The 14911-nt window shown below is 44.6% G+C and overlaps 1 protein-coding gene across 3 annotated transcripts in view; it reads right to left on the bottom strand.

The window, feature by feature from the left end:
- The window catches only part of LOC116081472 (protein FAM107B), a 63106-nt gene that overhangs the window by 25572 nt on the left and 22623 nt on the right, over window positions 1–14911 (bottom strand). Inside the window, exon 1 of one of the 3 annotated variants that reach the window (XM_031358050.1) lies at window positions 2800–2925. The exons of the other annotated variants lie outside the window; for them this stretch is intronic. Within the exon in view, the coding sequence (XP_031213910.1) occupies window positions 2800–2833 (34 nt within the window). The 5' untranslated portion in view covers window positions 2834–2925. Of the gene's footprint in view, window positions 1–2799; window positions 2926–14911 lie in introns of those variants that run through there. 3 annotated transcript variants of the gene reach the window in all.

Here is a 14911-nt window from a genome sequence, read left to right as displayed (position 1 = left end):
GAGGGGAGGAGGGGGAAGGGAAGGAGGGGGAGGTGGGAGGGAGGGAGGGAGGAAGGGAAGGAAGGGGAAGGGAAAGAGGGAGGGAGGGAGGATTCTAATTTCATCCATGAATGTTCAGTATTGAAGTAATTATCAATTTAACCCTCTGACTTATCAGTTCAAGAGCAGCTCTCATTTCTACCTGTCAACTACCACCACAGTCTCCAAAGTCCCCACGTTTCAAAGCCTTCTTGGTAGAAGGGACACTAGTTTCTCTTCTTTGACCTTGTGGAATTAGTCTGCCCTCCCTTACTATCTACTGTGTGTGTGTGTGTGTGTGTGTGTGACTCACGTTTGCCTTCTAAGACATCTGCTTTTGGGGACACATAGCTTGATTCTATCATGAAGGATCTGGAACTATTATATTTAGTATAGAGCAAAAAAAAAAAAAAAATACACTTAAATTTGGAAATGACAGTCTGAGTGGTCATCTCCACCATGTGTCATGTTGCATGTGACAATCAGCTCAGCTGAATGTGGCTCACAATGACTTGAAAGATCTTAGTGGGAGACGGTGAAGGAAGGGGGACACAGTACAACAATGCCATTGTAACCTCCAAATTCTTATATTCTAAAGAACACTCCCTCTGAGCACACACAGCTGTGGAAAAGAGCTAAGAAAGACAGTAACCAGAGCTTCCCCTACGCATAACTAGACTCACCCTGAAATACTGAGTAAAACCTACACTATCCCAGGTCAGTAGCTTTCAAATATTTCTGTGTATAAACCACTTTACACAGTGACATGGGCAGACCCTACAATTAGATGAAGTTAAGGTCCCAAAGGCCCTGTCTTATGATTCTCCTACCTGCTGTGTGTGCATCCTGACATGTCCATCCATTGCTTCATCTTCTGAAAGCTCACTGCGACCTACTAAACTGAGTCCGTGACCGAGGACCCACCTGCAGCTCAGAAGATCCTACCCCACTACACTTAGCTAAACACAAAGGGTAAAGCTAGGTTCTGGAGCAAATGGCACTGCCAGCCAAGGAAGTGAAGCAAGAGGATCCAGAATTTAAGGTGTGACTTCGCCACATAGGCACATCACACATACACACACAGAGACACAAGTACATACACTTAAACAAATAAATAAATATTTTTTAAAAAAGGAATTTGCGGGACTGGTGAGATGGCTCAGCAGGTAAGAGCACTGACTGCTCTTCCAAAGGTCCTGAGTTCGGATCCCAGCAACCACCCGTAATGAGATCTAATGCCCTCTTCTGGTGCGTCTGAAGACAGCTGCAGTGAATTACACCTGAGGGAGCTGGCTGGAGCCAGCAGGGCCAGAGCAAGCGAGCGGGCTGGCCAGCAGAGGTCCTGAATTCAACAGCAGCCACACACATGATGATTCATGGCCATCTGTACAGCTACAGTGTACTCATACATATAAAATAAATAAAATAAATCTTTTAAAAAAAAGGAATTTGCATTATTAGTTGACTCACTATATTTTAAGAACTCTTAAAAGTTATTTTTGAACGTTTGATTTATTGTAGCTGTCCTTTTATTTGTAAGTAAATTTCTGACACTGCTTTTGGAAAACATCTTAATAAATGGAAGCAAATCAACAAAATTCTTTCAGCCAGTCTGCTCTCCATCTTCCATCATGGAGGGAAGAGGCTTATATCACTATGAACAAATATAATTCTCCAGATAATCTTTAACCCACTCCCTGATGTACACACAGATACCAGCATCTGTGACTGCTCTGTTGGAGGGAACTGTTAATGGTTGCATAGTGGAGCTGATGGCAGCAAGATCAGAATCATGACAGCCAAGCATTTGCCATTCGGAAGAGATGAGGCTCTGCAAACAGTGGCTCCACGGAAGTTTCCATGTGTTTTCAAAAGTACGACAAGCTGCCAAACAATCCTGCCCAGCATTTCTGTTGTTTTGTTTTTATAAGACAGGATCTCATGTAGTCCAAATGGGCCTCTCCCACTCACTCTGTAGACCAACCTGCCCTGAAACTCAAGGTTATCTAGTCCTAGCTTCCCCAGTGCTGAGATGACAGGTGAGGGCCACCCTCAGTACGTACATCTGTTTAATGCCAAAACAATACTTCTATCTGTGTGACTGTAGGGTGTGTGTGTGTGTGTGTGTGTGTGTGGTGCTGGGAATGGAAGCCAAGGTATTGAGTATGCTAGGCAAAAGCACAACTTGAGCAACATTTCTAACCCACTCACTTATAGAAACTCAAAAGAAAAAAAAAAGAAAAAAAAATTCCACTAAGACATAGTCAGCAAAGGACAAAGAAGTTCCCCAGGATCAGGTATCAGAAAGCAAACATCAGGACACAGATCCCTGCCACGTGGACAAGTGCAGAGAAACAGATGGTATGAGAGAACGTAAATGACGGTCTGTTTCCTTGCTGACAAAAAGAAATGGGGCCATGGTAATAGCAAAGGGGAGAGCTTAGTAACTGGGCTGGGGTACACCTCAGGGGTACAGCTCTTGCCCACCATGATACTCTGGGTTTGATCCCTAACACCACACACCAAAACCAGCTTAAGAAGTTTCAGCATCAGAACAATCGAACCCAGCTGTAGCACAGGTCAGCTAAGCACACAGCTAAACAATGAGTCCACACTGCCGCGCACAGTGCCTGCTGACAGACAGGGCTTTGGCAGTACTGAGGCTGAGCTGCCCTCGGAGAAGCAGAACCATCAAGCCCAAGTCCCCACAGTGAACAGCCATTCCAGCTCAGACTCATTTCCAAACCCCTGATGGCCCACGGCCCTCGGAGCGTTCCTTACCTTCACTCCTCAGCCTTGTTGCCCGGACTGCCATCTCTGGCCTGTCCTCTGGGCTTTGTCACCACACACAGGCCTGTCGTGTCTATCCAGAGAAGCCGGCTCTGCCTGTTCTGGAATCAGCAGTTGACTTCTCTATCTTTTCTCCTTCTACCCTCCCACCGCCCCACCCCTCAAGCATACCTCCCCCACGAATTCCTTCCACTGGCCTTGAGAAATAGGGCCTATTCCATCAGGTGCAAGTAATATAATACTTAGCATTGGTATATTTACTAAAGGAAGGGAGGTGGGTTATCTAACGTTTGTCAAACAGGCAAAGTTGTAGGGTGGAATTCAAAGCCAAGACAATGGCAGCAGAAAGCCATAAAGTCTGGGACACCAACCAGGTATGGGAGTGCCCTGGAACAACCACTGGCCTTAAGCATACTTATATAACAATGCCTTTGGCACAGTCAGCAAGAGGGCAGAGAGGAGGTGAAAGCGAATTTGGCTGGTGTGAAAGGAACTAGGCCAGTTGTGGCTTGGGGAATCTGGCAGAAATTAATAGGGGTAAGGCCTCAACTATGCCAGGAATTCTGCCGAGGGCAATGCAATCTCAGTGTGGCATAGGACTGCATGAACTTGAGGTTTGGAAAGAGGAAAACCAGGAGAGTCGCTAATAAGTTCCGACAGGGCTTTTCCAAACAGGGTTACATTTTCTCTTCTCTGTCTACACCATTAGTCAAGTCTTCAATCTTTAACCAAGAAAGTGGGTACAGGAGGACACTGGCCTACTACCTGGAAGCAGGCCAAGTGTGTGCATTAGAGTTAACCTAAGTGGATAAAAGGCATCTGCTGTGGGAAACAACTCTAAATATTAGACTCTAAAATGTCATCCTTGGGTGCAGAACACAGGAAAATCAATCTTGAATTGGCCAGGAAACTCCCCCGTGGGCTAGCTCTCATGGTGCTAGGCAGTGCTATGCAGGCTGCGGTGGCAGAAGGCATCAAGGGTCTTACCCAGTGCTGGACCCTCCATGCTACAATATCAGCCATCCGTGTAAGAAATGCCCTCTGATCGACTGTGGCAGGCAAGAGTCTTTATGGGGCTAGAAGCTGCTGAATATAACTCTTTGCTAAATCTGAGGCCTGCACCACATGAGGAGATCCATGCCTGGTAAAGTAAATACGGTCAAAACCCACAGCTAGGAGAGGTCCCAAGTCCAAGGTGAGAACCTAGTGATGGTGTTTTGCTAAATATCTACAATATCTAAAATGCTAAACATGCAGGACAGTCTTGTAGATATGTTTACATGCATAGATGTACGCTGCTCTCAACCTTGGTCAGAGAAACTTATTATGGTGAAAAGTCACTCGTGTAAAAATAAATAACAAAAATAAAATGTAAATGTTATCACAGCCACAGTATGTATGTGGTATGTGTCTGTGTGTGTGTGTGTGTGTGTGTGTGTGTGTGTGTGTGTGTGTGTGCACAAATGCTCACCACATAGTTCACCAACCACAAAGCTCCCTGGTTTATCTTTTACATACACCATTAACTAATTTTATTTAAAGTCCATCTCAAGTATTAAGAAATCTCTACTTATCTCAAAATAACCCAATAATAACTCAAAGTAATAATCTTCATTTGGAAAAATGCACCCATAGTCTATATTTAAACATTCAGAAAACAAGACACTGTTATTATAAATCTACTTAATAATGTGAAGAAATGTTTGCTTTTAACTTAAAGGAAATATTACTATGACACAAGAAAAAAAACAGCTTAAGCAACAAAATTTAACAAAACTAAATCTGTTCCTTTAATTAAGTACTAACATATTATGAACTTGGAATCCCCCTCCCACAGACATCAGAGTAACTATAAAATAAACAGAGTATCTGAGACTAGTATTTGTAATATAAAATTTAAGCATTTTAATCTTTGCTTTTGTGAGACTTACATTTTATTTTAGCTTTATTTCACCTCATTTTTAGCTTTTAATATAAATTACATTTTTATTCCACTAGAAAGAAATGAATGAATTTAGCTTTACTCCTAAAATGTTCACTACAAAGATAAAAAAAATTTCAACTCAGTGACTTGGAAAAGTTGGACATTAGTGTTTTCTCACTACATCTGCTCCAGAACCATTTTCCTTCCATTAACTCAGATTCACCACCTCATCCAAGAGCACAAATCCTAGGGTCAGAAACATCAGGCACAGACCAGCTATCACCCGTTGGATTCTGTACCCTGAGAAAGTAGCCTACCCTTATATGAGTGTGCGCGCACACACACACACACACACACACACACACACACAGTGTGCATACATACAGGTGCAGGTACATATTTGCATTGCTGCACCAGGCAATCCAATTAGACTATATGTGACATCTTTCATAGCCACAGACTTTCCCTCTCCAGAAAAGAGAACCAAGAGAAGTCTGGTTTTCCTCATGTATCACACAAAGATGCCTGTGACCACAGGAATCCAACCAAAGGCTCATGCCTACAGTGCAGCTCCACACCAGCGCTGGGCTTCTCAGAACTTAGAAAGGACCAGGAATATACAGAAAGAATAGTATATTTCTATGTGACATAAAATATTTCATTCAAGATTCTGTTTTACACACACACACTTTACCTAATAATGCTTAACTTGAGTGTATATCTAAAGGGTCCTCCTTCCTATTGTTAGAACCAACAACTTTAATGGCCACTGATTTGGTAGTGAATTTGCAACTGATAAGGTTTCCCAAGTGATTCCTTTCCAACACACAAAAGACTTAGAGTTAGAAGTGCTGATACTGAGTTGCAGAATTGATCCTGGCCTGGCCAGGGCTCAGGGGTTGAAAATGGAAATATACCACTCAGCACCCAGCCTGCCAGAACCAACCCAGGTCTCACTGTACTCCTCCGCCAGAGCTCTGACGCAGCAAGAGTCCTGCTCTGGACACTAGAATGTGTGGCCATTTTCAATCCATACACGACTGAAGCCTATGCTATACTCTCTGCTGCTGCTCCTCTCGCAGGAGCCGCGAGGAAACATCTGGGTCATGCTTGGCTTCAGTACTGGCCATGCCTGTACTGAAGACAGTACAGCCTTCCATGTAACTGCAGGGTAAGAACAAGTCCACCTCGGAACTGTTGCCTCTCAAAGATACCCTAGTGCTGACAGCTCTGTGCAAACAGCCAACAACAAAAGGGAAGCATTCACACGTTCCTGTAGCAGGAATTGGCTTTCTCCCAACAGTTTGTCAGGGCTCTGCTCAGTAGGTCCTCTGAGCAGGACCAGCCACTCCCTGCCCACCCCACCCACCCTGCTCCTCACACTTCACTGCTTCACCATGCTCCTGCTCTTCGGCCAACTTCAGAATTCTATCAAACTCCACTTGTACACCCCTGAAATGAAGTCTCCCAGATCCTCCCCAGCCCATCCCTCTCCCATCGTGACACCTGCTACCTGACAGTGACATGAGAATACAGGCCACCTCTACTTATACATGATGTATCTCCAAAGCAGAAAACAAATGTTTGGCTATCGTGTGTGTGTGTGTGTGTGTGTGTGTGTGTGTGTGTGTGTGTGTGTGTGTGTGTGTGTGTGTGTGTGTGCGCGCGCGCGCGCGCGCGCGCGGTCTCAAGAGCTCGAGCTCGCACCATGTTCAAGTCAGAGAATCTCATGTGTTGGTCCTAGCCTGCTGTTTATCTTGTTTGACCTTTGACCTTGTTTGAGGCAGGGTCTCACTAGCTTGACTGACAATTTATGTCTCCCATCTCCATGTGGGGGCACTGAGATTGCTGACGGGTGTGCTACAGTGTCTAGCTTTCCTGTGGATTCTGGGGAGTCAAACTCAAGTCCTCATGCCTGAGTGGTTAGTGCCTTACCCACCGAGTCATCTCCATAGCCCTCAACTGTCACTCTGTTAACAGGATGAATTATCTCAATAAACTTGTTATGGAAAAAGTACAACCTGTGAGTACTTTTGTCAATCCTGTTCTGCTGATAGTGATAGAGAGTTTTCAGGGGTCTTAGAAAACATTCACTTCTACTCTATTCCTAGGTAATACCCACCCTACTCTATTTATTCCTATGAAATACCCACCCTGTCTGGGCCTGTTCACTACTGAAAAGCTGTGCTTACAATAGGTTTGTTATCAGTTCTTTGAAACTTGTAACAATTATTACAATTATTAGTGATGATTGCTTGGTCTACAAGTGGCTCGCTGAAATACTACTCTATTACCAGGGAACTTTTGAGTGCTTACAGCATCGCAGGCGTTGTTTACAACACTTGCATTTCATCTCCTTTAAGCTCCCTTTAAGTTCTATGCAGAAAGTATTTGTGTCCTTACTGATAGAGGAGCAGGGGAATTCAGGAGATTAGCAACATTTCCAAAGTCATGAAGCTTGGAATTCCGAAAGGGTAAAATTCATGTGTTAGCTCCCTCCACTTGAGTCCCGGTAACTCCCCTCCCCGTTCCCAAAGCTTTTCCTCCTTGATCTGCAGCATCCTCTCACATCCCTGAAAGCACTGAGCTATGCACCTCTACACTGTGGAATTCAGAACAAAACCCATAATTACTCACCTCTCCTAGCTAAGCACAGACAGTCACCCTTACAAAACTCCAACACCTCTCTCTATCTCTAACCTAATTTAAATGTTTCACCCTGAGATATGAAAGGGAATGTCCTGGCCTTGCTACAGATGCTAAACCTGTAACTAACAAAAGACTGCTTGCTTTCAGTAAACGTGTAATTTGAATTTCTAAAAGCCAGAAAATGAACAAAGTTGGATGGGAATTTCCAAAAGTAGATAGGGAAATTGTTAAAGAGGCCAGCTGGCTAAGGAGCTCCTGCTCCTGATTTTCCTGTGTTTCCTCTGTTTCTGAGTGTAACCTGTATCCTGTCTGCCTCTGCTGAAGGCAGGGAACAGGGCAAAGGTCAGGCAGGTGGGGTGCTGAGCGGGGCTCTGCTAAATCTATCCTGTGGAGTAGACCATCACGGCTAGGCTGCTGGCCTTTCACAGCTAGGCTGCTGGCATCAGCACCTTAATAATACACCCCACTGAGTAGAATCAAATGCGTCTGATGAACTCAGACTCTCATTCTCAAAAGCTAAACAGAAAGGGTGGCCCAAATCAGCTCACGAGAAAGCCAACTTCTCAGGAGTAAAGGTTCAACTGAAAAGTAACAGAACTGTACTCTTAGAGGCCATGCTGATCTGACTGCCATGTGAACCAGTCGGCATGAGGACATTAAAAATGACCAGTCGTCATGGCCACAAAACTACTGCAGGGTCTGTGCCACAACATGACCTGCAAACAGGCAGGCTCAGGGAGCCTACAATACCACTGCTCATCAGACCTAGAGGTGCAGGCCTCTAACCCCAGCTACTCAGGAGGCCGAGTGGATCAGGATCACAAGGTCACAGTTTGCCTGGGTTCCTAGGACATTGAGGATAGCCTGGGTAACATATTGAGATTTTGTCTGGAAAGGCAAACACGGGGGGGGGGGGGGGGGGGGAGTGGAGTGAGGTGCAGCACTAGAGAACCTGCCCAGCATGTTCAACACCTTACGTTCAGCCCTGGTTGAGCTCAGGCAGACACAGCTGTGGATTTAGTGTTTTGGAGTCTTCAGAAAACTGAGTCCACTTCACCAGGCAGGCTGGGCAATACACAACACAGCTTCATCCAATCAATAGGATGTCCTCGGTGCCTCTAAATGTCCCACAGACTCTGACCTGGTGACTGGACAGCTTAATTCCGTGTGTTTGCCCCAGGAGCATCCTCACCACTGTTCTGCACACAGACTTCCCCATTCAGAACAGGCTTAGGGGCACTAAGCTAAGGGGTATGCAAGAGTCCACATTAAGAATGCTTGCTCTTTTGTAAAACTAAACAAAACCCTTGGTAGCCATGAATACAAAATGAATTAAGAACCAAACTGTATAAGGCAATGGGAGAAAACAGTGGTCAGAATGAGAGCTCTGCTTACGTCTGTAAACAGGCTGTGGCCAGTCCTGGCAGGACAGTTTTACAGAGGACCGAGGAACACAAAGCGGCAAAATCAGTGTGAATGACAAGAAAGCCACTTGGTTAGTGACAGGAAATGTGGCTGAATAAGGAGAGGAGCCACTAACATAGGTCCTAGACGGTTCACCTCTGATGCGGTCAGTAATGGACACCTGTGATGACGGGTCCTTCAGAAGGACAAGGCATACAGGGAAAGTGACCAGGATCAGGGTTAGGGGAGGGGCTTCCATGGTCTCAGCATCATAGGCAGGCAAAGGTAAAGATCCATTCAGTTGTGGGTACAGTAATACAATAATAACCCTCCTTCCCATCTTCAAAGTCTAAAGATCCTTTCAGGCCAGGTCTACTTCATAAAGACAGCTGCAAACTCAAGAAGGAACTAAAAGTAAATAACAGCCTCAACTTCTGAGGAGACGCCACCAGGCATTCTTAAGAGTACGTTTCCTAGTCTCCAAAACCTGTGCTAAAATTGGATAGATTGTAAATTAGCCTATTTTCAAGTATAATGATAATTAAGGCTACTGTCAAGTATAGCATTTATGATTGTTTTAATAAAGTAGAGGTTCAAATGGTCTTTTCATAGGAAACATTATTAGAATATACAATTATGGCATGCAGTTTTCCATCACTGAGCCATGCCTTCCATAATCGCCAAAAAGCCACTGACACATCCTGGGAGACACATTAGCAAAGTCGCAGCAGAACACAAGCTTGGTGCTGCCCGTGTGATGGCGCTCTCTCTGCCCACGTGATGTCGCTCGCTCTCTCTCTCTCTCTCTCTCTCTCTCTCTCTCTCTCTCTCTCTCTCTCTCTCTCTCTCTCTCTCTCTCGGCTCTAACGGGACAGGTGTCAGATGCAAAGCTGCTTTGTTCTCGCTCTGTGGATATGTGAGGAGTCTTCCAGGGTCTTAGTAATCACTAATTATAGCAAAAAAGATGTAAATCACAGAAATGAAAACATGATAAACTGCTGCATTTTCAGGAGGGTGGCTGCCCTCAGATTTGGATTCCTGCCCACACAGGACAAAAGCCTGGGATCCGCACTCCTACAGGACAATGCTGCCTCAGCCACACAGCTGCCAAATATCCCTTCTAACCCATGAGTAAGCAGAGAGCGAGTCCTCGTGTTTCTGAAACCACTTCAATTTCCAGCCATAAAACTGTGAAGTGACACACTTGTCACTGCAAATGACCCAGACACCAACCCATGGAGTGGCTGCCAGCTCGTGTCAGGTCATTTCCCAGCCATGACATGAAGGGATGTCATCATTACTATAGGACAGACATCCTCTGCTCTGCTCTGCTCTGCTGTTAGGGAAGGAAACATTTCCACCTGCGGCAGAACAGAGCAGAGCAAAAAGGCAAATGATGTCCCAGCGTGCTAAAGGTCACCTCACATCACTTCTTACATCTGAAAGGCTCGCTGCCTTTCAAAATAAAAGGAAAACTAAAGGAAATCAAAAGGAAGGCCATACTCATCTGTTCAGTAGAAAATTTGAGGAGGGAAAATAGTATTTCAGTCCCAATTTGAATCAAGAGTTACATTACCTTATAATGTAACCTATAGATAAGGGAATAATAGGCTTATCGGCATGTGTGTTTTACACACACACACACACACACACACACACATACACACACACAAAGACACACATGCACGCACATGCACAACCAAGAACATTTAACTTTGCTCTGACTTTAAAAATGATAAATTATAAAAAAATTGGAAAACACAGAAAAGTATATAAAGCAGACATCAGCATGTTACTAAGTACATTCATATTTTGACAAATGAGGATATTAAAATAGGCTAGCAAGGTGGTTTGTAGGAATTAAGAGGGACTGTTCTTCAATTAGGAATGGAAACTATGTAAATTGAGGGTGGGGTCCAGACCCAGCAGAGGTGTCTAAGGTCAGCAGGAAGAACTGATAGTATCAGCGCTTACCTGTCTGATGTGTGTGGTGGAAAGATTCCTGACTAGAGAATGAAATGGGAACGAGGTGTGAGAGTGAAACCCCAGAATTAAGAAGACTTGATGTGCTAAGAGTTAGGGGGTAGGGGATGGGGATGTGGGTACCCATTGGGGCTCCCCCTTCTCCTCAGAGGAGAGAATAGGGGGAGAGGAATGTGATGGTGTGACTAGGAGGAGGCGGGGCAGTGATCAGGATTTAAAGTGAATTCATAAGTTAATGGGGGAGGGAAGCATAGAGAAAGTTCAAAGTCATTGTGCAGAGTGTGGGCCAAGGTTCCATCCAGGCTGGTGTGTGAGGGAGTCCCGCACACCCTGGAATCACCCTTCCTAGGGGAAGCACAGAAAGCTCCACCCAAGAGCTGAGATCACTGAACTTTGGACCAGAAGCAGTTGTTGTTACTAACAAGATCTAGAGCAGTGACCCCTAGAGCAGCACCCTAGAGAATAGGGTGGTCCATTCATCCTGATTTGAGTACCAAAAGTCTCATGTCCTGTGCAAGTAAGTCTTCAATCCACAGACTATGCCAGAGCCACCCAGTCACAACAGAACTGGGGCTTCATGCTGACTGAGGAGGTGTGACTAGCAACACATATGGCTAAGATCAGCTTCTAGGGAGCCAGAGGCAGAAGAGGAATGACCACAGGACAGGGTCTCTATCTCCTACTTCCAGACCAAATGCCTCTAGGTGTGAGAGACATGGTATTCTCTCCTAGGTTGCAGGCTGGCAAAAACCAGAGAGTATAGAGGTGGTGTAAGAGCTGGCTAACCACAGGATAAGAACAGAAGTGGACACGGAGCAAGAACAGAGAAAACATGAACATGGGATGGGAGGAGAGCACACAGGACAAGCCAAGACAGTGACATAGAAAGACAATCAAAACAAGGACCCGATACCTAGAAACCAAGAAGAGAGACAAGACCAGGACTCAGAAGACAGAAACTCCACAACTTGGTGGCCTCATACAACACAAGACTAGAACAAATGATGCAAGCAAATTGTCCCCAAAGCAGGAGCAGCTCCTACTCTTCAGGACCCAAGGCACACACACGCCATCCCTATCACTACAAGAAGTACACACATGCGCCATCCCTATCACTACAAGAACTATTGAGCTGGGCATGCAAACCTCATCTCTAGTGGGAAGTAAACACCCTCAGGGCCAGTCAATTGAAGCCTATTTACAAAAGCAAACATTTGTCCATGATGAAGCGGCTCCCTCACTCTGTGACAATACACCCTGTAGCTAAAAGGCAAACCTACTTACAGTCCTGGATGGACGCCACCCTCAGCCAACATTCACACTGCTTCACCATCTGACACATGTTAAATCACTTCTGACTACTTATAAGCACTATCCCCAACTAAAGAAGGCTGTTTGGAGCTGCCGTACATGTCACCCCGACTTCTAAGGTACACAGGCTCCGGGGCAAATCAGAAATGCACACCTTAGGGTGCGCTCATGACATTACAGCGCACTTAAAAACGTGGCTTTTCCTGTGGAATCCAATCCCAGGGAGAAGACTAGACTTGAGCTGTATCTCCTACCAAGCCAACACTAGGACATAGTCACCAGGCATGTCCAAGGATGCTGCTTGCTCTCACAGTGCACCATGGGATTTGGAGTTCCATGAGAGACCCTGGAAACTGCAAATAATGCTGCCTGGCTCGTGCATGATTCTCTCGTATTCCTCCCAAGTGTATGACTAGACACATGGGATTTTAAAAAGCACCTACACCAATGAATTTATCCGTTCTCCCTGCCCCTCCTTCTTCCACACAGGAAACACTGCACAGCTGCCACTGTGAAAGGTGTCCCAAGACCTGTGAGACATGGCTAGCATATTCCGTGCCAGTGTGCTTGTTAAAAATAATAAAGTAGAAAAACAAAACAAGATTTAAAAACCCAATTCACTGAGAACAGAATTCAGTCACATGCACTCAACTCCCTCCACCAACACCCACAATTGAATTACAACCTTTTCCCCCAAAAATCTTTTACCTAGTGTATGTAACAAATGGCTGGGTAAAATTTCCTGGCTGAATCTGTAAGAATGAACCACTTGTTATAAACACATGGTAGATAAAACTTACTCAGCATGTCAAAAGTAAGCCATGATTTTTGTTGCTTTTTCTATCTGCCCATTCTAAGGAGAACCCACAGACTGGTAAAAATGGGGGGGGGGGGTGTTGATGGCATTTGAGACAGTCTATTAACACATGTGCTTGCTGAGTTCTGTTCTAGGCTTCCACAGACCAAAGGCCACCATGGTCATCCAGACTTCAGGACAGTAGTTGGTGTGACGACAAAGGCTTTACTCTTTGTAGTAAGTCAAACTAACAGACTGTGATATAGTGACTCAGAATTGACCAACACGAGAGACAGAAGGAAAAACATAAGGATCACAAATAAATCATTTATTAAACCCACAGGCAAAGCAGTAGGTAACTGTATCTGTAAATTTACATGAAATAAAAGAAGTAGATTATGTGATACTTTAATAATATTACATCATATATTTCCCTAATGTATCTTTACTCTTAACACAAGTCACCTATGGTCCTTTAAATTCTGCAAGAAGAAAAGAAATTGCTTTCTAATTTGTGCATATCTGGTCACAACCAGCCAGTAGCAGGAAGTCTGTGTCCAGATCCATTTTATCCCAGAGTCCAGAATAGTTTACACTATTCTGCACCCCATCTGTGCACAGCAGGAAAGGAAATATGACATCCTATACTCACGATGCAGCTTCATGGTGGCTTTCCATGAAAAGAGACTTTGTTGGCCTTTGTCGTAAATTGTTCATAAAAGTAAATTATCAAAGGGATCAGTAAAGAATTGGACACAGTTTCTTGCATGGAACACAGCTTCTTTCATGGAATCAAGTAGGAGCTAGAGCATCGAGATTTTCTATACTGGGTGTTTAAATCACCCTGTACTAAGCCTCATGGACTACAAAGCATAAAAACTCAGAAAAAGAAAATGTTGTGTGGCACCTGAGACACCAGGTGAACAGCAGCCACAGGAGCAGATCACACAGGTGCACACCTCCCAGTCAATCCCTGATGGGAAGGCAGCATTTTACACCAGGACTCCAGCCATGAGTGCAGGCATGCATGGGAGGCAAGGGCAGGGCATCCAGCCTGGGCGCAACAGAACTCACTCCAAAACAACAGGCCCTAGCCCAGACCCACATCTATGCTTCATAATACACTAGTGATCATGCCACACATTTTCTCCCGAATTTTATGTCTTAAAGTAGATTGCTAACACACCTTGCAAAAATAATGAAATCCAGCTCTAGGTAAATGGACAAAATGTGCTATCTGCATACAATGGGAAAACGAAAAAGAAAATGTCTGTCCCATGCTCTGATCTGGAGGAAACTTCAGAACAGACTTAGTATAGTAAGATGGTGACAGAAAAACAAGTATTGTACCACTCCACTAATGCAAAGCCCTTCACATAATCACATTTATAAAGAAGGCAGAATGGTGGTAGCCAGGGAGTGAGAGAAGAGGACTCAGGTTCTGTTCCTAGCAGCCACACCATCTATAACTCTGGAAGATATGGCATCCTCTTGTGGCTCCAGGGAGACCACCCACATGACAAACACTCACACAGACACATGCACATACAGATATATCTTTTCTCAAATGTATGCTACCTACTGTGTTTGCCCTTCAGCTCACAGTAGGGCTGTGCCTTGATTTCTGCTTGATCCCAGATCTAGAAACCTTTAAACTCAGACTATAACCTGTGCTTATCAAAGCACACATCTACAATGCCACTGCTGGGTAAAAAGGAACTTCTTTTTAAGAAAAAAAAAAAAATCTTTACTTGTAATCCAAAGTCTTCCATTCACATAACACACTGTAAGAAAATGAGCCACTTTTTCTCCCAAACATCTTTGGACAGTTAATAGTTCTGTGACCATAGCAGGTCAGGAAGTACAGTAAATTAAAGCCATTTTTTTTTTAAAGGTACACTCACTGGGCGGTGGTGGTGCACACCTTTAATCCCAGCACTTGGGAGGCAGAGGCAAGTGGATCTCTGAGTTCAAGGCCAGCCTGGTCTACAGATTGAGTTCTAGGACAGAGAAACCCTGTCTTGAAAAGCCAAGAG

This window comes from Mastomys coucha, unplaced genomic scaffold (genome assembly GCF_008632895.1).
Source record: "Mastomys coucha isolate ucsf_1 unplaced genomic scaffold, UCSF_Mcou_1 pScaffold7, whole genome shotgun sequence".
In the NCBI taxonomy this organism is placed as follows: Eukaryota; Metazoa; Chordata; class Mammalia; order Rodentia; family Muridae; genus Mastomys; species Mastomys coucha.
This window is presented reverse-complemented; position numbering and strand designations above follow the sequence as displayed.